The sequence below is a fragment of the Brachionichthys hirsutus genome, unplaced genomic scaffold (assembly GCF_040956055.1).
Source record: "Brachionichthys hirsutus isolate HB-005 unplaced genomic scaffold, CSIRO-AGI_Bhir_v1 contig_882, whole genome shotgun sequence".
Taxonomy (NCBI): domain Eukaryota; kingdom Metazoa; phylum Chordata; class Actinopteri; order Lophiiformes; family Brachionichthyidae; genus Brachionichthys; species Brachionichthys hirsutus.
The window spans coordinates 314,691-331,281 of NW_027180337.1; the positions used below are offsets into that span (position 1 = coordinate 314,691).

General features: G+C 41.2%; 2 protein-coding genes across 2 annotated transcripts in view; both read right to left on the minus strand.

Moving 5' to 3' along the window:
- Window positions 1-2,369: 2,369 nt before the first annotated feature.
- LOC137913629 (urotensin-2 receptor-like) lies at window positions 2,370-3,641 on the minus strand. Its single transcript, XM_068757270.1, has 2 exons — window positions 2,928-3,641; window positions 2,370-2,747 (listed from the first exon to the last, which is right to left on the minus strand). The coding sequence occupies exons 1-2, from the start codon at window positions 3,639-3,641 to the stop codon at window positions 2,370-2,372; spliced, it is 1,092 nt and encodes a 363-aa protein (XP_068613371.1).
- Window positions 3,642-12,769: 9,128 nt separating this feature from the next.
- Window positions 12,770-16,591, minus strand: part of cacna1g (calcium channel, voltage-dependent, T type, alpha 1G subunit) — a 144,037-nt gene continuing 140,215 nt past the window's right edge. Inside the window, exon 39 of the mRNA XM_068757269.1 lies at window positions 12,770-13,789. Coding sequence (XP_068613370.1) covers window positions 12,770-13,789 — 1,020 coding nt within the window. The remainder of the gene's footprint in view (window positions 13,790-16,591) is intronic.

The window sequence follows — 16,591 nt, forward strand, 5'->3', positions numbered from 1 at the left end:
GCGTTTTTTTACCGATACTTATTTTGATAACTGATACCACAGTACAAATGGAAAAAGTCAGTACCAAATCAGACCAACAAATATCTTCATCCCATCATATTCCAGCTTCATTCCTGGGGGAACAAAAACATTTTATAGCAACCTTCGGCCTTGGTGTGGAAAGATTCCTCCTGTAGACTAAGGGGAAACTACAGCAACTATTAAACCACAACCCTATAAAATGCGGCTATGTGGTAAATGTTTTCCCAGGTCACTGCTGACAGTGTCTACCATTTCCTGTTTTCACTTACATTACAATAAACATGTCATGCTGCCTGCCAGGATACAACGTTTACCCACTTCTACATGGCGTGCTTAGCCTGTTTTTATTAAGAAAAGAATGATGATCACTTTAAATTTAGTACAAAAATATATTAGCCAGAAATTTTACAGGATGATTGAACCAAAATACACTAAAAATAAATAAATAAAAACAAATAAAGTGCAAGTTTAAAATAAGTTTTATCCAGTGGACTGAAAGCAAAAGGTTTAATTCCATTATCACAACCCACCGATTCTCCAAAAAACTAATTTCCACCACAACTGATTTTCTGAAATTGCTTTGATTACATTCAAGTGCCCATGGATAAGTATTTGTGCACACTATTTTCCAATATTAAGCAATCGTCAACAGAAAACGGTTAAAAATGCGAGAAATAACGCTGACGTTTCAAGCAGGAAAGGGCGGAGCGACGTTTTGTTTACAACGGAAGTCGCTACAGGTTCTTCTTCTACTATCCCCGGTATATTTGGTACAATTGCGCATGTCAAAATAATTTATTCCAATCGAAAATGTGATGCATGAACACGCAAGTCCTAATCAGATCAATATTTTTAGGATTTGTGAACACAGTGCATCCGACCATTATTTTAATCCAAACTGATCGGATTAAAAAAGATTTGTCCATGTAAACGCAGCCAATGTTGAGCAGGTCTAGACTGGATTATGCATATTGATGAGTTATTTATTACTATTATTTTCTAATTAATTTAACATGCTGTGTGTCATCACCTTCAAAAGAACAGCACGGATGGGTATTAAATGTCCACTTGATTTTCAACTGCATTACATAATTATAGCTGTACTACTAAACTTTCTATTGGCAAATTAATGGCATGGTGTACGTGAAAGCATCTGGCCCAGTCCCACCCCAGCTCCATCCTACCTCCTTCTCCCCTCACCATCCGCTTTACCCTCTGACTCCCTTGGCTTCCTCTGCAGGGAACATTTGCAACCGACAACTAAAACAAGATGAATATACGAGAGCGTCGTGCAAACTGCGTTATTTATTCCAGGAACTGGGCCACCTGTCAGTGAATTCCTGACACTGTGGCGGTTAAAAATTAAATAAAGCGGAATCTGTCAAAAATTCCTACTTTAAAATATACAGGAAACAAAGACATGGGGCCCTTAAGGCACATCAAATCAATATTGATAGATGAGTAATTTTTCAGTGATGAAGTTGCTTTAAAATAAAAGAAATTTGCAGCAACATATAAAAAATAGATGAAACTGAACCACAAAAATATTTTGTCAAGTTGGCCAATGTGTAAGCAGAAACTGCATTGGTTACTGTTATTTTGCATGTTTACCATTAGTTAGGAAGATCCATGTTTGAGCTTTTATGTTTGACAGAAAAAGCTAACATTTATATACATTTCTAACAAAAAGAACAACTTGGGCATGAAAATAACATTTTTAAATGAATTATATTTTTTACATTTTGGAATTAACGCATCCGAGGTGTACCCCGCCTCTGCTCATAGCAAGCTGGGATAGGCTCCAGCAACTCCCGTGATCCGCAGAGCGGAGGGAAAATGAATGAATGAATTAAGATGTTTGAACTTTGCTGAAACATGGTAACCATTTTTTTTTATTTTACCTAAACTCATGTACTTGTAACTATATATGAAGAATGATTTATTCAGGCTTTTCATCCCTCAATAAGCTTTTCTGTCCTGAAATTCCAGAGCCATGAAGTATTTAGTGTTGCTTAACATGCCCTACCAGCTCACCAAATTCCATCAAAAACATCAACGGGAACAAGTCATCCCACACAAACGTTCTCGCGCTGCGTACCAGAGTGCATTATTCTTAAACTGACATGTTTGTAGAGGCCCTTAAACCAAAACCATCTGAAATCACATCATCTGTCAGAAACAGACTTTTCTCTGACTGAAAACGTAAACGAAGCTGCATCCACTGGTTCTCAGTCTGTTAATGCGTCACTGGAAAGGTGGGAAAAAGAGATGGAAATTGGTGCAGCACCAAACTGTGTTTAGATAAGGCCCTGGGCTTCAATTTAGTGATTGGAAAACGGGTTCCTACCTTACAAACTGCTGTTATGAGCTCTTAGGGAAGCCGTGTGAGAGAGCATAAAGCTCTCAGTGAACTGCTGACTGCTGGAGGACGGCGACCGCCGTGGCGAGCGCTGGAAGCGATTCCTCCTGTTGAAGTAGCTGCCAGCCCTCCAAGATCGCTTATGCTTCCTCATGTACTCCTTGTAGTTCTTGGTGAGCAGCGTATACAGGAAGGGGTTTATGCAGCTGTTGGAATACGTCAGACACGTGGTCAGGTAGTTGATGTTGCGTTTGGCTTTAATGGACAGGGGCAGCGAGGGATGGAACTGACCAAGCAGCTGCCAGATCCAGAAGGGCAGGAAGCATGCCCAGAAGAGAAGCACAATGGTGAAGATCAGGTACAGCACCTTCAAAACAAAAGCAACGATGAAGTATTAATGAATAATAAAGCAACAGGTAGGAGTGCATTCATGTCAAACAAAGTCATAGACAGTATATATCTTATTTGAAGGACAGTTCTGGCATTGCCTTGTCCCTTTGTGACAATAACCACAGATATTGACTGGACATGCTTCCAAGACACTGACCTTCTGATTGGGAAGTTTCTTGGTCTGTTTGAAGGTCTCTGTCTGTGAAATCCAATACGTGCGTGCAAGCTGGATGTAGAGATAACCGATGATTAGTCCCGGGGCAACGATGCTAGTGCAAAATAGGAAGGAGATGTAAATTTTGTAGGAGAGCGGTGACAAGGTGGGCAGACACATAGCCTTGTTGCCCACTGTCATGAGCTGAATGCTCACAATCATCGGTAGAGTGAGGATGAGGGACGCAGCCCAAACCAGCAGAGCAATGGCCTTCCGGTAACTCTTGGAGCGCTTCACTGTGTCCAGCGGTTTGAGTACAGCAAAGTAGCGCTCTGTGCTCATGATCGTCAGCGTGAAGATGCTTGCATGCATGGTCAGAAAGTCCATGCTGATCAGGACCCGGCACCCTACGTCCCCAAAGTACCATCCCTTCAGGAAGTGTGTGCAGACGACAAAGGGTATGGTGAGAAGATAGAGCAGATCGGCCAACGCTAGGTTTATGATGTAGATGTACATGGAGGCTGCGGTCCGCATGGACTGGCACATCACGACTAGAGTGTAGATATTCCCAGTGACTCCAACAAGGCACATGATAGAGAGGATGGTGCCTATGGTGAAGGTGGCAGCCATGTCCTGGTGTGTGCTCAGAGGTGCGTCGGTAGCATTGGCCCCTCTCTCCACGAGGGCCCCAACAGGCTCCATGGATACTGTGGTCATATCTGGAAAAGAGAACAAGGGTGATAATCAAGCCTCGTCTTCAATCTTGGACTGATCCTTGGACATTTAAAGTGGACCCTACTATTAATCAGAGAAATCATATTAGCCCATTTGATTTGATTCATAATCTGCATTTGTGACATCAGAGGAATTAATTATGGGATGATTTAATGAGCTTTGTGTTAATGCAAAGCTTCTTTTCAGGCTCCATCTCGTACGATGTGCACATCTTTCAGATGCAGCACTTCTGAGGAAAACGAATTTCCTCCGTTTCAGTTAAGCCTTTAAAAGCAGCTCAGAGATGTGAGCTTTAATCCATTCAACCAAATGTGTTTGCATCAGTAAGCCATAAAGTATGTATGTATGCCTGTAGACACGTAAAAAAATAAAAAATAAAAATGATGAAGTGAGGTGCTTGAAAAGTTAGTTTTTAAATAGTTAAGTTCACAGTTCCCAGTGTTGCGAGAAGTACTGGGTAACAATATTAAAACATATTCAGAAAAAAGTTATCAGCTAGTTAACCTATACTAATACAGCATCATTTATTGATTTATAATGTTAATTTATATATATATATATATATATATATATATATAAAAATCTGTAAAGTGAATGTAGTACAAAAAATACAGATGTAAATGCTAAATAGCATAAAATATTAAAACTCCTACAAATTTTACTTGATCAAATGTAGTGAGATGCAAACAGACATGGCATGAACTCATTTAAAGGAAGCAGCCATGAATAAAATAAAAATTGTTTAAATGTTAATTACAGTGACCCACAAAGCGGAAACTGCGAGAAAATGAATGAATGTTAATTATATACCATTAATAAAATTAGTAAAAACGACAGTGAAATAATTTCTATGGGAAATATGCTCCATGTTAAATGTCAGAGACTTCTGTTATTTCGGATAGCCTTATTTCAGAGGGTTGACGACGACAGGTCTCATTATTGCGATAGGAAAAATGATGCAAGTTTTTGCACCCAGCACATTGAAAGAAGAGCCAAACCTGTCAGATATAATGGAATACGTTGAAAACAGAGAACATTATTTTTTCCCAGCACTCGTTTGGTCCAGACAATTGCAAAACTGTTGGATTCAAATATTTGAGAACTTTCTAACATGCAGGATGCCATTACAACGCCAGTGACAGAGATGAAGTCTGGCTTTACAGACCAGATACGACGCTTATATATGTACACATCTATATAGGAACAATTACAAATCTATGCATTCAAGTGAATTTGTACAATCTTACCTGGACTGTCTCCCTGAGCAGAAGGGTTCAACACTCAGCTATAATTCCATCAGTCATGCTTCAGATCATTTTTACTCCTCCAAACTTTGCACTTGCTGCAAAAATTTCTGTTTTCCAACAGACTGTACAGCGTATCTGAAAGATGAAACATGCGCGTGTAACAAAAAAAGAAAAAGAAAATATGAATGCAGATGTTTCAAAGGGGGGAAAAACCCCTCAACGAGTCATCCCCTACAATAAACATCACTCCAATGTTGATCTCAAAGGGAAAATAACCTAATTTGAGGAGAAAAGCCCACTGATAGCAGCCTTAACATGTCTCTTCCATTCTCGCTACTCTCTGTGGATACTGGCAGCATCCAAACATTGGATGTCAGCTGCAAAAAAAAAAGGTCGCCGAGCAAACAAAACAAGAGAAGAGCAGTGAAATGGTGATGTGAGCTGGTGACGGAGAATCCCTTTGACTGAACGTGAGTGCCAGAGGCATGGGGAGGAAGAGAGGGATGGGGAAGCGAGAGAGGGGGGAGAGAGAGTAGTCCACTAATGGTGAGGCACTCTCTCTCTGCAGCACCAAGTGGGAGGGAGAAGACATAGGCCGTGCAGAGTGAGAGAGGTATGCAGGAAATGTGTTCTGCTCTCTGTACCAACCTTGGATCCATTTATTTCCATCCATGCGACAGTGCGCCACGCTTGAGGCACTTGCACATTAAGAGAACGACCTTGCGGACTAAATCACATGCAACATAAATCAACAGCAAAGAGACAGGCAACACGACCCATTAGCTCCAGTGTCTGTCATTTTGAAAGGATACTGCTGTGGTCGGTGTCAAAATGCCACCGGAGCATTTAACCTAAGCACAGCAATCAAACAGCATGTGCTGCTGGGGGCTGTTCAAAAATAAGCATTGGGTCTTTGGCCTTGTGTTACGGCTCCATATGAAAAACGTCAACACAAAACTAAAGAAAGATACCTAAAGATACCCAAAGATAACTAAACAAAGAACGGTGTGATAAATCTCCTTTTCCTGATGGAATGTCTTTATGGTGGATCACAGGCCTTCATTTTCATTGCTCTAAAAAAAGTAGTTTATTTATCCGCCATGCAGTTCTGTGACGATGACACATGGCATTTAAAAAAAACGGAAAACATTGAGAATTTGTATTGAATTTTGAATGTTTTTAGCAAAGTTGTATGCACCCATAGATTTCTAACTTCTAAAATACATTTAGAAGTTGCCCTTCTGCCGCCCTATGACAAGGAAAGAAGTCTCACTTCATTCTCAGACTTTAATCTCAGAAATTTGACTTCGTCTGTGAAAATAGCATCAGAGTTCTGAGATTACACTTAGTTGTGAGAAAAAGCTAATCAGAGATCAGAATAAACTTTAGTCTTCAAAAAATAAAAAAAATAATCAGACTTTTGTGTTAATGACAACCTAATCTTAATCCCTGTGCTTTCGTTTACAATGTGTGATTATCATTCATCAGAAATGGAGGTGGGCTGTTAATTCTTTGTTGTGTAAAGAGCAGTGAAAACATGTGAACAGATTTGTAGATAGGATGGGATGCCATCTTTAAATTCAGCATCATGTATATCATCTTCTGTATGATATACATGTACAAGCGGTTAAAAGGAAAGAGTCAGAATGTTTATATTATTCACTTTTGCATAGTTATAGTTACATAATCTGGAAGATCAAACATGATAATGCAGTGTAAACCGATGCCTATTGATCTCTGGTTGTATTTCCTGTCTGACACTTATTTTCAGCTGAATTCTGGGTATAATTAAGACCGTGTTAATGATGTCACAGGAACGCACTGGCGTTGTTAGACTAACACGATGTCAAATATTATGTAATTATACAAAATGATGTGTGTTTATCTAATGGTTTAATTGATCCACCTCATGAACATTTAACAGTGGCGTGTTAATTGTTGGGGAACAGAAAGAATTAGGCCTCTTGGGTTAAGCACAGTAATAAGAACTCCACTTAGTGTATTCAGTAGTAATTAATACACAGTAAAGCCAGTTATCTTAGTGCTACTCTGCCAGTGATCAGTAAAAGCCAGCTTAGCAGTGATGCACTAGAAGTGTCTGATCTAAATGGCATAATGTGTGTGCAGTATCAGAGGGACATGCCCACAACATTACCCGATCATATTACGGCTCTATTTAAAAAAAATAAAATGATTCTCTGTGTACCTCGAGTTCTAATGTGTTGTCTGCAAACCGTCCACTGTCAAACACGAGCCAGTTATTCCATCAGCCACCATCACCAGCATCTACCCCTGATCACAATCTCCCCAGAGACTCTGCGGCTCCACGGAGTAATTACGGCAATCGTCTGGCGTAATAAAGTTTAACCTAATTACATTGACTCCAATTGCGCTGTACTTGTGCTGACTTTAGGTGTGATAGGTCTTTTTATTTTTGATGAAATTGAGCTCAACTAAAGCTAAACGCAACTCGCTAAATGATTCCAATTATCAAAATAATGCAGACTTGCCACACCTGCAGCATATTGTAGCACATAAGTATCTATTACAATATACTTCTGGGAAATATTTTCAAATCCTTCTAACAAATTCTAATTGGAGGGGCAGTGCATGTTAAATTCATGAGCGGAACGCAAACACCAACTGATGGTTTTGTTCTGACACTTATTTCACTACAATCAAATGTAAACCTTTTACTTGCTTCCCTACAGGCATTTAATGGGATCAAGACTACAACCACTGCTTTAAGAGCATCTGAACAGGTCTCATTCAATAACTCAGGCTCTATTAATAGCTGTTATATGGTCCTAAAATAATATTTGGAGGACAACGTTATGTTATAGTTAGGTTTTTACTATCAAGTGCTGCATATGGTACATTTTTTGGAATGTCGGAAATAAATCAAACACCAACTCTGATGCTAATTGGGAGATTGATTTCAAAAACATGCCAGTTGTTTGTTAGAAGTGTGGAGCAACATGAACATGAAGTCCCAGCAGCAGGCAGCAGGCAGCTACAGGCAATGCTGTGATTGCAGCCCATTTCCACTCAACCCCTGCCACTCATTCTCTACTTATCTAATCAGGTCTGGCCTGCAGGAGGAGTGACCTCATGCAGAAACTTCGGAAGACCTTTTTAAGTTCTGTACTTTAAATCTCACCTCAGGATTTATAACGGAGTTTCTTTTTTTTTTTGCTACAAGACAATAAATCTGATGACCCAGTGAGTCGATAAGCTGTTTTCTTTTTCTCCACCATGCTGAGCAGTCCTTATATGAACTTATTCAACCATCACAAATACATATAAGGGTACACAATCATTGTCCCGCCGTTCTGTAATACTGTGCCATAGAAACATATGTGGAACAGAACAAATAGTGATCATCTGAGTGCTCTTATCACAGCAGGAATCGTGCTGCTTCTTCCATGATGCGGCATTTAGAGGTCATCCTCATAAAACTGTTTGGTGAGAGGATGAAGGGAGCATGGACAAGCTGGTGGTGGTGGTGGTGGTGGTGGTGGTGGGGGGGGGGGGGGGGGTCAATACATGATACCTATGAAGAGGAATGTTGGAAGGGAAGGATACATGCTAACAATTTGGCAAGGAACAGACGGCTGAACATAGTACATGAAAAGTGGAGGCTGATTGGGAGATGAGCAGAGAGAGAGAGAGAGAGAGAGAGAGAGCAGACTATGGTTCATATCCTGGTCTGGTGAAATAATGTGTGTGTGTGTGTGTGTGTCTGCATGCATTAGGATTTTATCATCTTTTAGGATGCTAAATGCCAGGTCAGATACGGGGGCAGTTCCAAAAATCACACACTTCCATCAAAAGGTGGCAGTAATACACTTGTAACACACTAGTTATAACAAAGTCTGGTATGTAAATCCTCTAGATAAATGTCCAGTCAGTCACTTTCCTATTCAACATGGCAGGGGCACACAACAAGCCTACGGGTGGGCAAAGTTGTGCTTTGTGTACAGACACACACCCGTTACATTTGCCTGACACACAATATCCAAGTTTTAAAAACAGACATGGAAATTTAATTTCTCAAATGAAAGCAGTGAAAGTGTTGGCTCAGACTAAAGCCGATTCCTACACGAAAGAAGAAGCTAACAGAAAGAGATCCTCAGCCAGAAAATTGGATCTGCTCCGTTTTGGACACACACACACACACACACACACACACACACACACACACCTAAAAGCACTGCTGTGGGCTTATTGTGTGTGTGTGTATAAAGATTTCCTCCGGGGTGGAAAAACGGATTTAACGGCACAGATTTGTTCTCCTGTGGGTTTGGAAGCGTCACTGCAGCTCATAACAATGCAATTCATTTTTCCTCTACAGCGTAGCAGGAGGCTCCATTCAAATGTGAAGTCAGGGAATGTCATATGGGCACCGGTAGATTCACACTGTTGATCCTCTCAAAGCCGGTTAGTTCTTTAAAACCACAGTGAATTCAGAGCTAACTGCTGCTTATTGCTTATGTCTCGAGCAAATCTTCAAAAAATCTGTACGGTTATAAATTGCAGTAATCTTCTGGTTTGAAGCAGCCAGGGTCTGATATTTTGGAGAATCAGCTCTGATCTAAGACACATCAACTGTTGGGTTATGTAACGTTTCACTGTATTAAACATCCGTTCGTCCTGATAATTGAGGTGGATATTAAGGTGGAAGCTACCTGATACTTTCCTCCACCCGTTCCAGCCCGCCTGTTCGTACCCTCCGAGGCATGCAGCTGTTGCTGGAAACTTTTAAACATTTTATTTACGAGAATGGTGTCTGAGGTTATAAAACCCTCTTTTGTTGAAAGTCTCTCAACATTTCTGATTTTGAGAGCCAGAAGGCAGCTTTGTCGAGCATCATTTAGGTCAGTGGTGTCAAACTAATTTTCTCCAAGGGCCACATTAGGATTATGTTTGCCCTCCAAAGGCCAAATGTAAACCGTAACACAGTAAAAAATGTAACTAAATGTAATGTAATTTAATGTAAAATAAATGTAAGTACTCCTTAACATGCTGTTAAATAACTATTTTTTTTATTTAACTCGTTAGCCGCCACAGTAATTGCAATAAAATATTCAGTTTTATATCACTTTTTGAAAAGGTTGTAACTTAAAAATTGTTAGACATAAAGCCATACTGTAAATGAGAAAAATCACAAGTATGAACCAAAGTTTGCGATGGGAATAAATTAACACATCTAATAATGTGGAAAAGTTCCATACAAATGCAATCATGATGCAGGAACAAAGATAATCGATACAAAATCAAAGCAAAACCAAAAAAGCCACCACCTTGTCTTGTCATGGACATGCGTAAACCACAAAAACCAACCAAAGTGGGAAAGATAAAGAACATTCCCCGGGTCAATGCCGCGGAAAAGACGTCACTTTCAGGATCAGCACTGGACAGCGCCATATATAGCCGACTAGCTATGGAGCTGTCCAGTGCTGATCCTGAGCCCCATATATAGCCGACTACCTATGGAGCTGTTCAGTGCTGAAGTTCAACTTCAGGTTCAGCACTGGACAGCTCCATATGTAGCCGAGTCTTTTGTCACAGTTGAGAGGGGCAGAACTGCAGTTCAACCAGCAAATGTGGGCTGTTAAGAACATATGTGACAGATGTAGCATTTTACAAGAACAAATGTCTGCACACAGCTCTCACGGGCCACAAAAAATGACTTGGATGGCCACATTTGGCCCCCGGGCCTTGAGTTTGAGACATGTGCTTTAGGTGATGATTTAGCATCATTTAATGCTTCTGACGGCTGCGATGAATTTAAGATTCTGCTTTCTGTCACAGCAGTTCACTTCATTCTTCTAATAGTTCATGACGGGTTTTTTTTGTGTGTTTTCTTGCGTAATTTGAATTTGAATACAGCCGATATATAAAAAAAACATAGTACAAGTATGCCTGGAACATATACTTGTACTTATTCAACCATCGAACCATGTTTCAGCGCGCGTGACATTCCCGGACACAATCAACTCGTCATTCAGTCAAATAAAGACCGTCTTTGCTTATGCATCTGAAATGGGTCATTTTCAGATGCATAAGCAAATATTAATATTGCATTTATTCAAGAGCCACATTTCCTATAAGCTGATACATTTCTTGATACCTAAACAAAGTGCGTGTCTGCTACTAAGGGTGCTTTCACACTGCACCAAGAGGACTCGCTGTTATTTGACCTCGAGCCAAAGACGCCGTTTAATGGGAAAACCTTAAACTTGCCTGAACTATTTTTTTTATTCATTCTATTATTTTATATATTTCATACACTTAGCTATGGGTTGTCAAATCCTTTTTAAAGAGTAAATCCAATGAGCTTATTTTTGTACTATTATTATTTATTAAATTGATAATCTGCCTCAGCCATATTTATTTCTATCAAGATCAAAGGACTTTGACTTCACACAAATCTTTCAGCCTCAGGCGTCTCCTGATCAACCTGGCAGCGACTGCTGGTGCAAGTTACAATACCTTCTTTCTATCAGCAGGGGTCACCATTGTATCACAGATTCAGCAACATGCATCCCAATTCGGAGTTAGCATTTATAGGTTTATATAGCAGTATTTTAGTCTATTTTATTTAGTGTTTTTGTCTGCTCCTGCTCTCTATCACTTCTCTATCCTCTCCTTGTTTTTGTCCATGGCTCTGTCTCTCTCTGTCATTGTCTCTCTACCGCTGCCTCTCTCTCTCTCCTTCTCAACCCAGCCGGTCAGACAGATGGCCGTCCACCATGAGCCTTAGGTTCTGTTCAAGGTTTCTGCCTGTTAAAGGGAGGGTTTTCCTTGCCTCCATTGCCAAAGTCTTTCCTTGCTACACCTGTAAAGTGCCTTGAGATAACTTTCTGTTCTGTTCTGGTACTATAGAAATACAATTGGATCTTATATAATGTGGAAATGTTTTTTTTTTTTACTTACCTGTGATGAAGAATTCAAACTTGAGCATGGATAAAAACCAGCTGTGTAATCAATTTTAAAACACATAGATGTTTTTATTGTATCTTCAGGTTCTGAAGGCCGAGATTGTTGCTGAGACTGAAGAAATCCAAAAAATAAAAGAATGAAGAATAGCGTCCCGTTCCCCCCCCCCAACAAACAAATCACTACTGTACAATGTGTGTGCTTAAAAATCCAAGCTCAGTTTAATGAGTTTTTTTTATCTATATTTATATATTATTCCTACAAATACATGGTTTTCATCACTTTGAAAAACATTCACTTTCCTCAGCAAACCAAAAGAAATCTACAAATATATTACAGTGGAAAAAAGACACAAAGACAAACCATCAAAAAAAAAAAAAAAAAAAAAAAAAAGAATCACAGAAAAATACATGAAAATAAAAACTGAATGCAATTTGAAACAACATCCTGTACAAACACAATGGCCCAATAATTTAAGAAAATAGTGTCTCTAAAACGTTCATATTGCTTTGTACCTCCACCGACTGGGCAAAGCCTGTCCCGTGCAAAACACTGGGCAGTTCAGACAGCAATTAGAGGGCGCCAAATCCCCGGTGCTGATGTCACTCCAGAGGTTACGGGCTCAAGCTGCAGCCAGTGGCGAGCAGGCGTAGCAGAAGAGAAACAGTCATGCTTGTGTTGTCATCCCATGTGTTCTCTTCTTCTCTGGTTGTTTTGGCAGTAGCAATACAAAAACAAGGGATGGCCACACTACTACAGTACTGCACTCCTTAATTTTATTGTATTTTTACCATTATTACTCTCTACAGCATTATTATTACTAGGACTATCACCATCATAGATACACAAAGTGCATCGTGTGTTTGTGTGTGGAGAATTCATCTAGCTGGGTGTGGGTGTGTGCGTTGGAGATGTTCGTGTTCAGTGCTCAGCGCTTGTCCCGTCAAATGACAAACTGGGAAGAGTCAATAGCTTGGGGTTGGTGTTGGGGTTTGGCGAGCCTCCGTCCCATCCTGAGCTCTCAACAGCTCCTTGGTCAAATGTGTCCTTGGAGTCACTGGATTGTGCTCTCCTCCTCAGGCAGGTGTCCCGGCTGGGTACAGGAAGGGGCATCCCTATCCCCCCCAGTCCCATGCCCCCAAGTCCAGCCAGGCCCGAGTAGAGACCAGATTTAGGTTCCAGTCCATCAGGGGGTTCCACAGAGATGCAGGGTGGGCTCATCTTCTTCTTGCGTTGGGGCGAGGGTAGCGAGGGCTGAGTGGGGGTCTGACTGTGGATCTGCAGGCTATTGGCTCGTGACACGAAGCCAGAGGAGGTGGAGGTGGTTCTGCAATGGGGGATGGACTTCACTGACGAGAATACCTCTACAGAATGTCGTCCTGGGTCATCCAGCCAGGAGTAAGGTCGGGGGCGGGGAAGGAAGGCGCTGGGGCTCTGGGTGTCAGCACTGTGGAACCTCTTTAGCTGCCTCAAACAAGGACTCCGGCTCTCCTGGCAGCCTGTGAAGCTACCGTAACCTTCATTGCCATCTCGACTGTCTGCTGCCATGACGTCATCGCTGCAGGCTAACCCCGCGTGGGTGATGAGGGACACCTCCTGATCCACTGAGGCATCCTCCTCTTGGTGCAGCCTGGCTGGTAAGGGCAGAGGAGGTAAGGATGGAGATGAAGAGGAAGGGGAGGTGGAGCTGAGGCAGTGCTGTTCATGAAGCTGAGTGTGCACGCTGCTGGAGCACAAGGGTTTGGGAGAGGTGCTCGGTGTGGCAGGTACCAGGCAGAAAACAGGCTGATGATCATGATGGGAGCAGGGAGAGGGAGAGTCGGAGGGAGTGGAGGTGGATGGAGATGGAGGGATGGTCAGGGAGGCTACATTCACAATTCCTTCACTGCTATCCCCTCCATCTGAACACAGGGCATCCTGAGAGTCAGTGGACACCGCAACCTGGAAGCATGGAAGGGAGGAGGGAGGAAATATTAAAGTGAGAGGGATGAAGAGAGGGAGAGAGATGTGTAATGAAAGGAAGGGGGTTGAGGAGTATGGGTTTGGGGAACCAGGAAGGATGAGAAGGGGAAACTGGTTAGTGTGAGTGGACGAGAATGAGAAGGAGCAGTCTGGATCAAAGTTCATAGTGTGGCCAGTGTTTCCACAGATATAAAATATAATGTTAAATTTAAATCTAGATTCCACACATTATTAAGGTATATGGAGATCTTGCGTTTATTTAAGTATAACTTTTAACCAATGACATGATAGCTACCAAGTCATTTTGACTTAACATACTGCGCCTTAGTATTTGTGCTGATGTAAATCAACTGAAAATAAATTATCCAGTGGAGTAGGATATATTTTATTTTCTGCAGTAAAATAAAATGAAACATATTTGCATATTGATAATCTTTTTTTTTTCAACAAGGCAGAAGGAGCAGATGCAATTTAACAAAAAAAAAGTGAATTTATTGAAACTTTAGACACCAATAAACAATTATGTACAAAAGGACTGAAAATTAAATGACTGCACTCAAACACTCCTTAAATCTGCTAGGGACACTTCCTGCCACATTTAGATTATTAAAGTGAAAATCACCTTACTGGTGTGAAATCAACACATTTTTGTGGGATTTTTTACTGCATGTAAATCATGCGGAAATTTACAGGCACCAATTAATGTAATTAATATCCAAATTGCAGGCTCATAAGATTTTATTAATCTGACCCAGAAACATGCATTTGCATTATTTTTTTCCTTGAACTCCTGAAATCTGGGCTGACACAGTGAACTCTGAGTCAGATCACCGTCCTCTTTAACCTTTGACTGTTCACCTAAAACCCTGTAAATCCTCTGTGGGACAGTTGTCAGTCACTTACAAACAAATTCTGAGCACAGGGCTTGAGATCAAGAGTCAGAGGATAAACATAATACATGACTTCTGCAGCAGAGGGTTAGCAAGCACAGTGGTTACTAAAAATTCATGCATGGAGTCATGACTTGTTTCCCATAGAACACAAACTGGTCGCATTAAATCGATAGTACTTGAATAAACATGTGCTGAATCTGGCAGATTGAAGTATCGTGGATCTATGAGGAAACAAGTCGTGTTTTCTAGGGCAAAGCCCGTCAACAAAGTTCTGGGACGGGTTTCCCTGCGTGAATAATGAGACTTTGTGGTCAAAGGTGTGGCAACCAGCCCTGGCCAATCACCAGCCACTGCTGAACAACACAATAATAGTGAAACAGTTCTAATAATAATGATCACACATTGATTGAAGCAATGATTACTGTACTCTGGTGAGTATCTGTGCACGCTGCTATAAAAATTAATCACTTTACTGTCTGTACAAAAGAGCCAAAATGCATATGAACAGCATTCATCCTCCTTTAGCAAGCCCCTGAGTTTGTTGTGAACTAAGTGCACTGCATTGTGGGTAAATTACACAGCAAAATACCACCCGTGCTTGGCTTGAATACGTCAAATAGGAGTAGTTCCTGCTGCTCATATAAGAATATAGAAGATTTGAAGTGTTAGTTTTTCCTCCAGATAAATCTAGCGTATATAGTTCCAGATGTTTTGTGGCTGATGGTTAGCAGGACATCAAATTCTTAATGTGTGGCAAAGGAAAAGGATGAGGGCCTGGTGAGTCTGTCTGTTTCAGGGAAGATGACAACTGAGTCAGTTTCAGAAACAGGAGTATCTGTGTTTGAGCAGTAGCTCAGGTTCGGGTGGCTTTTGGCCCCAACTGAGCTGGGATCCCAGGATAACAATGTGGAAAATGGATGAGATAAGTCAGCATCACACCAGAACACCAGAAGGATGGGAAGAAAGAAGGAGGGAGAAAAGTGAAATTGTTTAGAACATGCAACAAAGAAAGAGTGGAAAGGGTTAACACGGTATCCTTCATTTCTAATCCGTTACCCTACAGTATTTTTTAAATCATCTTTTCTATAATATAGCTTTACTTCAGTAATGTTAGATTTCAAAATATCTTTGATTAATATTAATACTATTCTCATATGTTTTCTCACATTAACTCTAATTCTGCTCAAAATATAGCATCCCTTGTCCACAGTGAATCAACCTTCTCCACTTCCCCCTGTCCTTTGCATCGTCCTCCCCAACACCAGCCACTCTCATGTCCTCCCTCACTACGTCCATGTATCTTCTCCTGGGTCGACCTCTAGTCCTGTTCCCTGGCAAACCATTGAAGTCTGGTCTCTCTGACCTTGCCACCGAAATGTCTAACCTTCACTGTCCCTCTTATTGTCTCATTTCTAATCCTATCCAACCTGGTCACTCCCAAGGAGAACCTCAGCATCTTCATCTCCGCCACTTCTAGCTCCGCCTCCTGTCTTTTCCTCAGAGCCACTTTCTCTAAGCCGTCCATCATGGCTGTCCTCACCAGTGTCTTGTAGACCTTTCCCTTCGTCCTCGCTGACTCTCTCCTATCACAGAGCACACCTGATACTTTCCTCCACCCGTTCCAGCCTGCCTGCACACAATTCTTCATCTGCAAACATCATATTCCAAGGAGCTTCCCATCTCATGGCAAACAAAAAGGGGCTCAGAGCTGATCCCTGGTGCATCCCACCTCTACATTAAACTCCTCTGTTACTCCTACTGCACACTTTACTGCTGTCGTACGACTGTCATACATGTCCTGAACTACTCTGACATACTTCTCTGCCACTCCAGACTTCCTCATGCAGTACCACAGTTCCCCTCTGGGCACCCTGTCATAGGCTTTCTC

Coding starts and splice junctions, on each gene's coding strand:
- LOC137913629 (XM_068757270.1), bottom strand. CDS start 3,641: ATGACCACAGTATCCATGGAGCCTGTTGGGGCCCTCGTGGAGAGAGGG. Junction 2,748..2,927: donor AGAAACTTCCCAATCAGAAG/GTCAGTGTCTTG, acceptor TTTGTTTTGAAG/GTGCTGTACCTGATCTTCAC.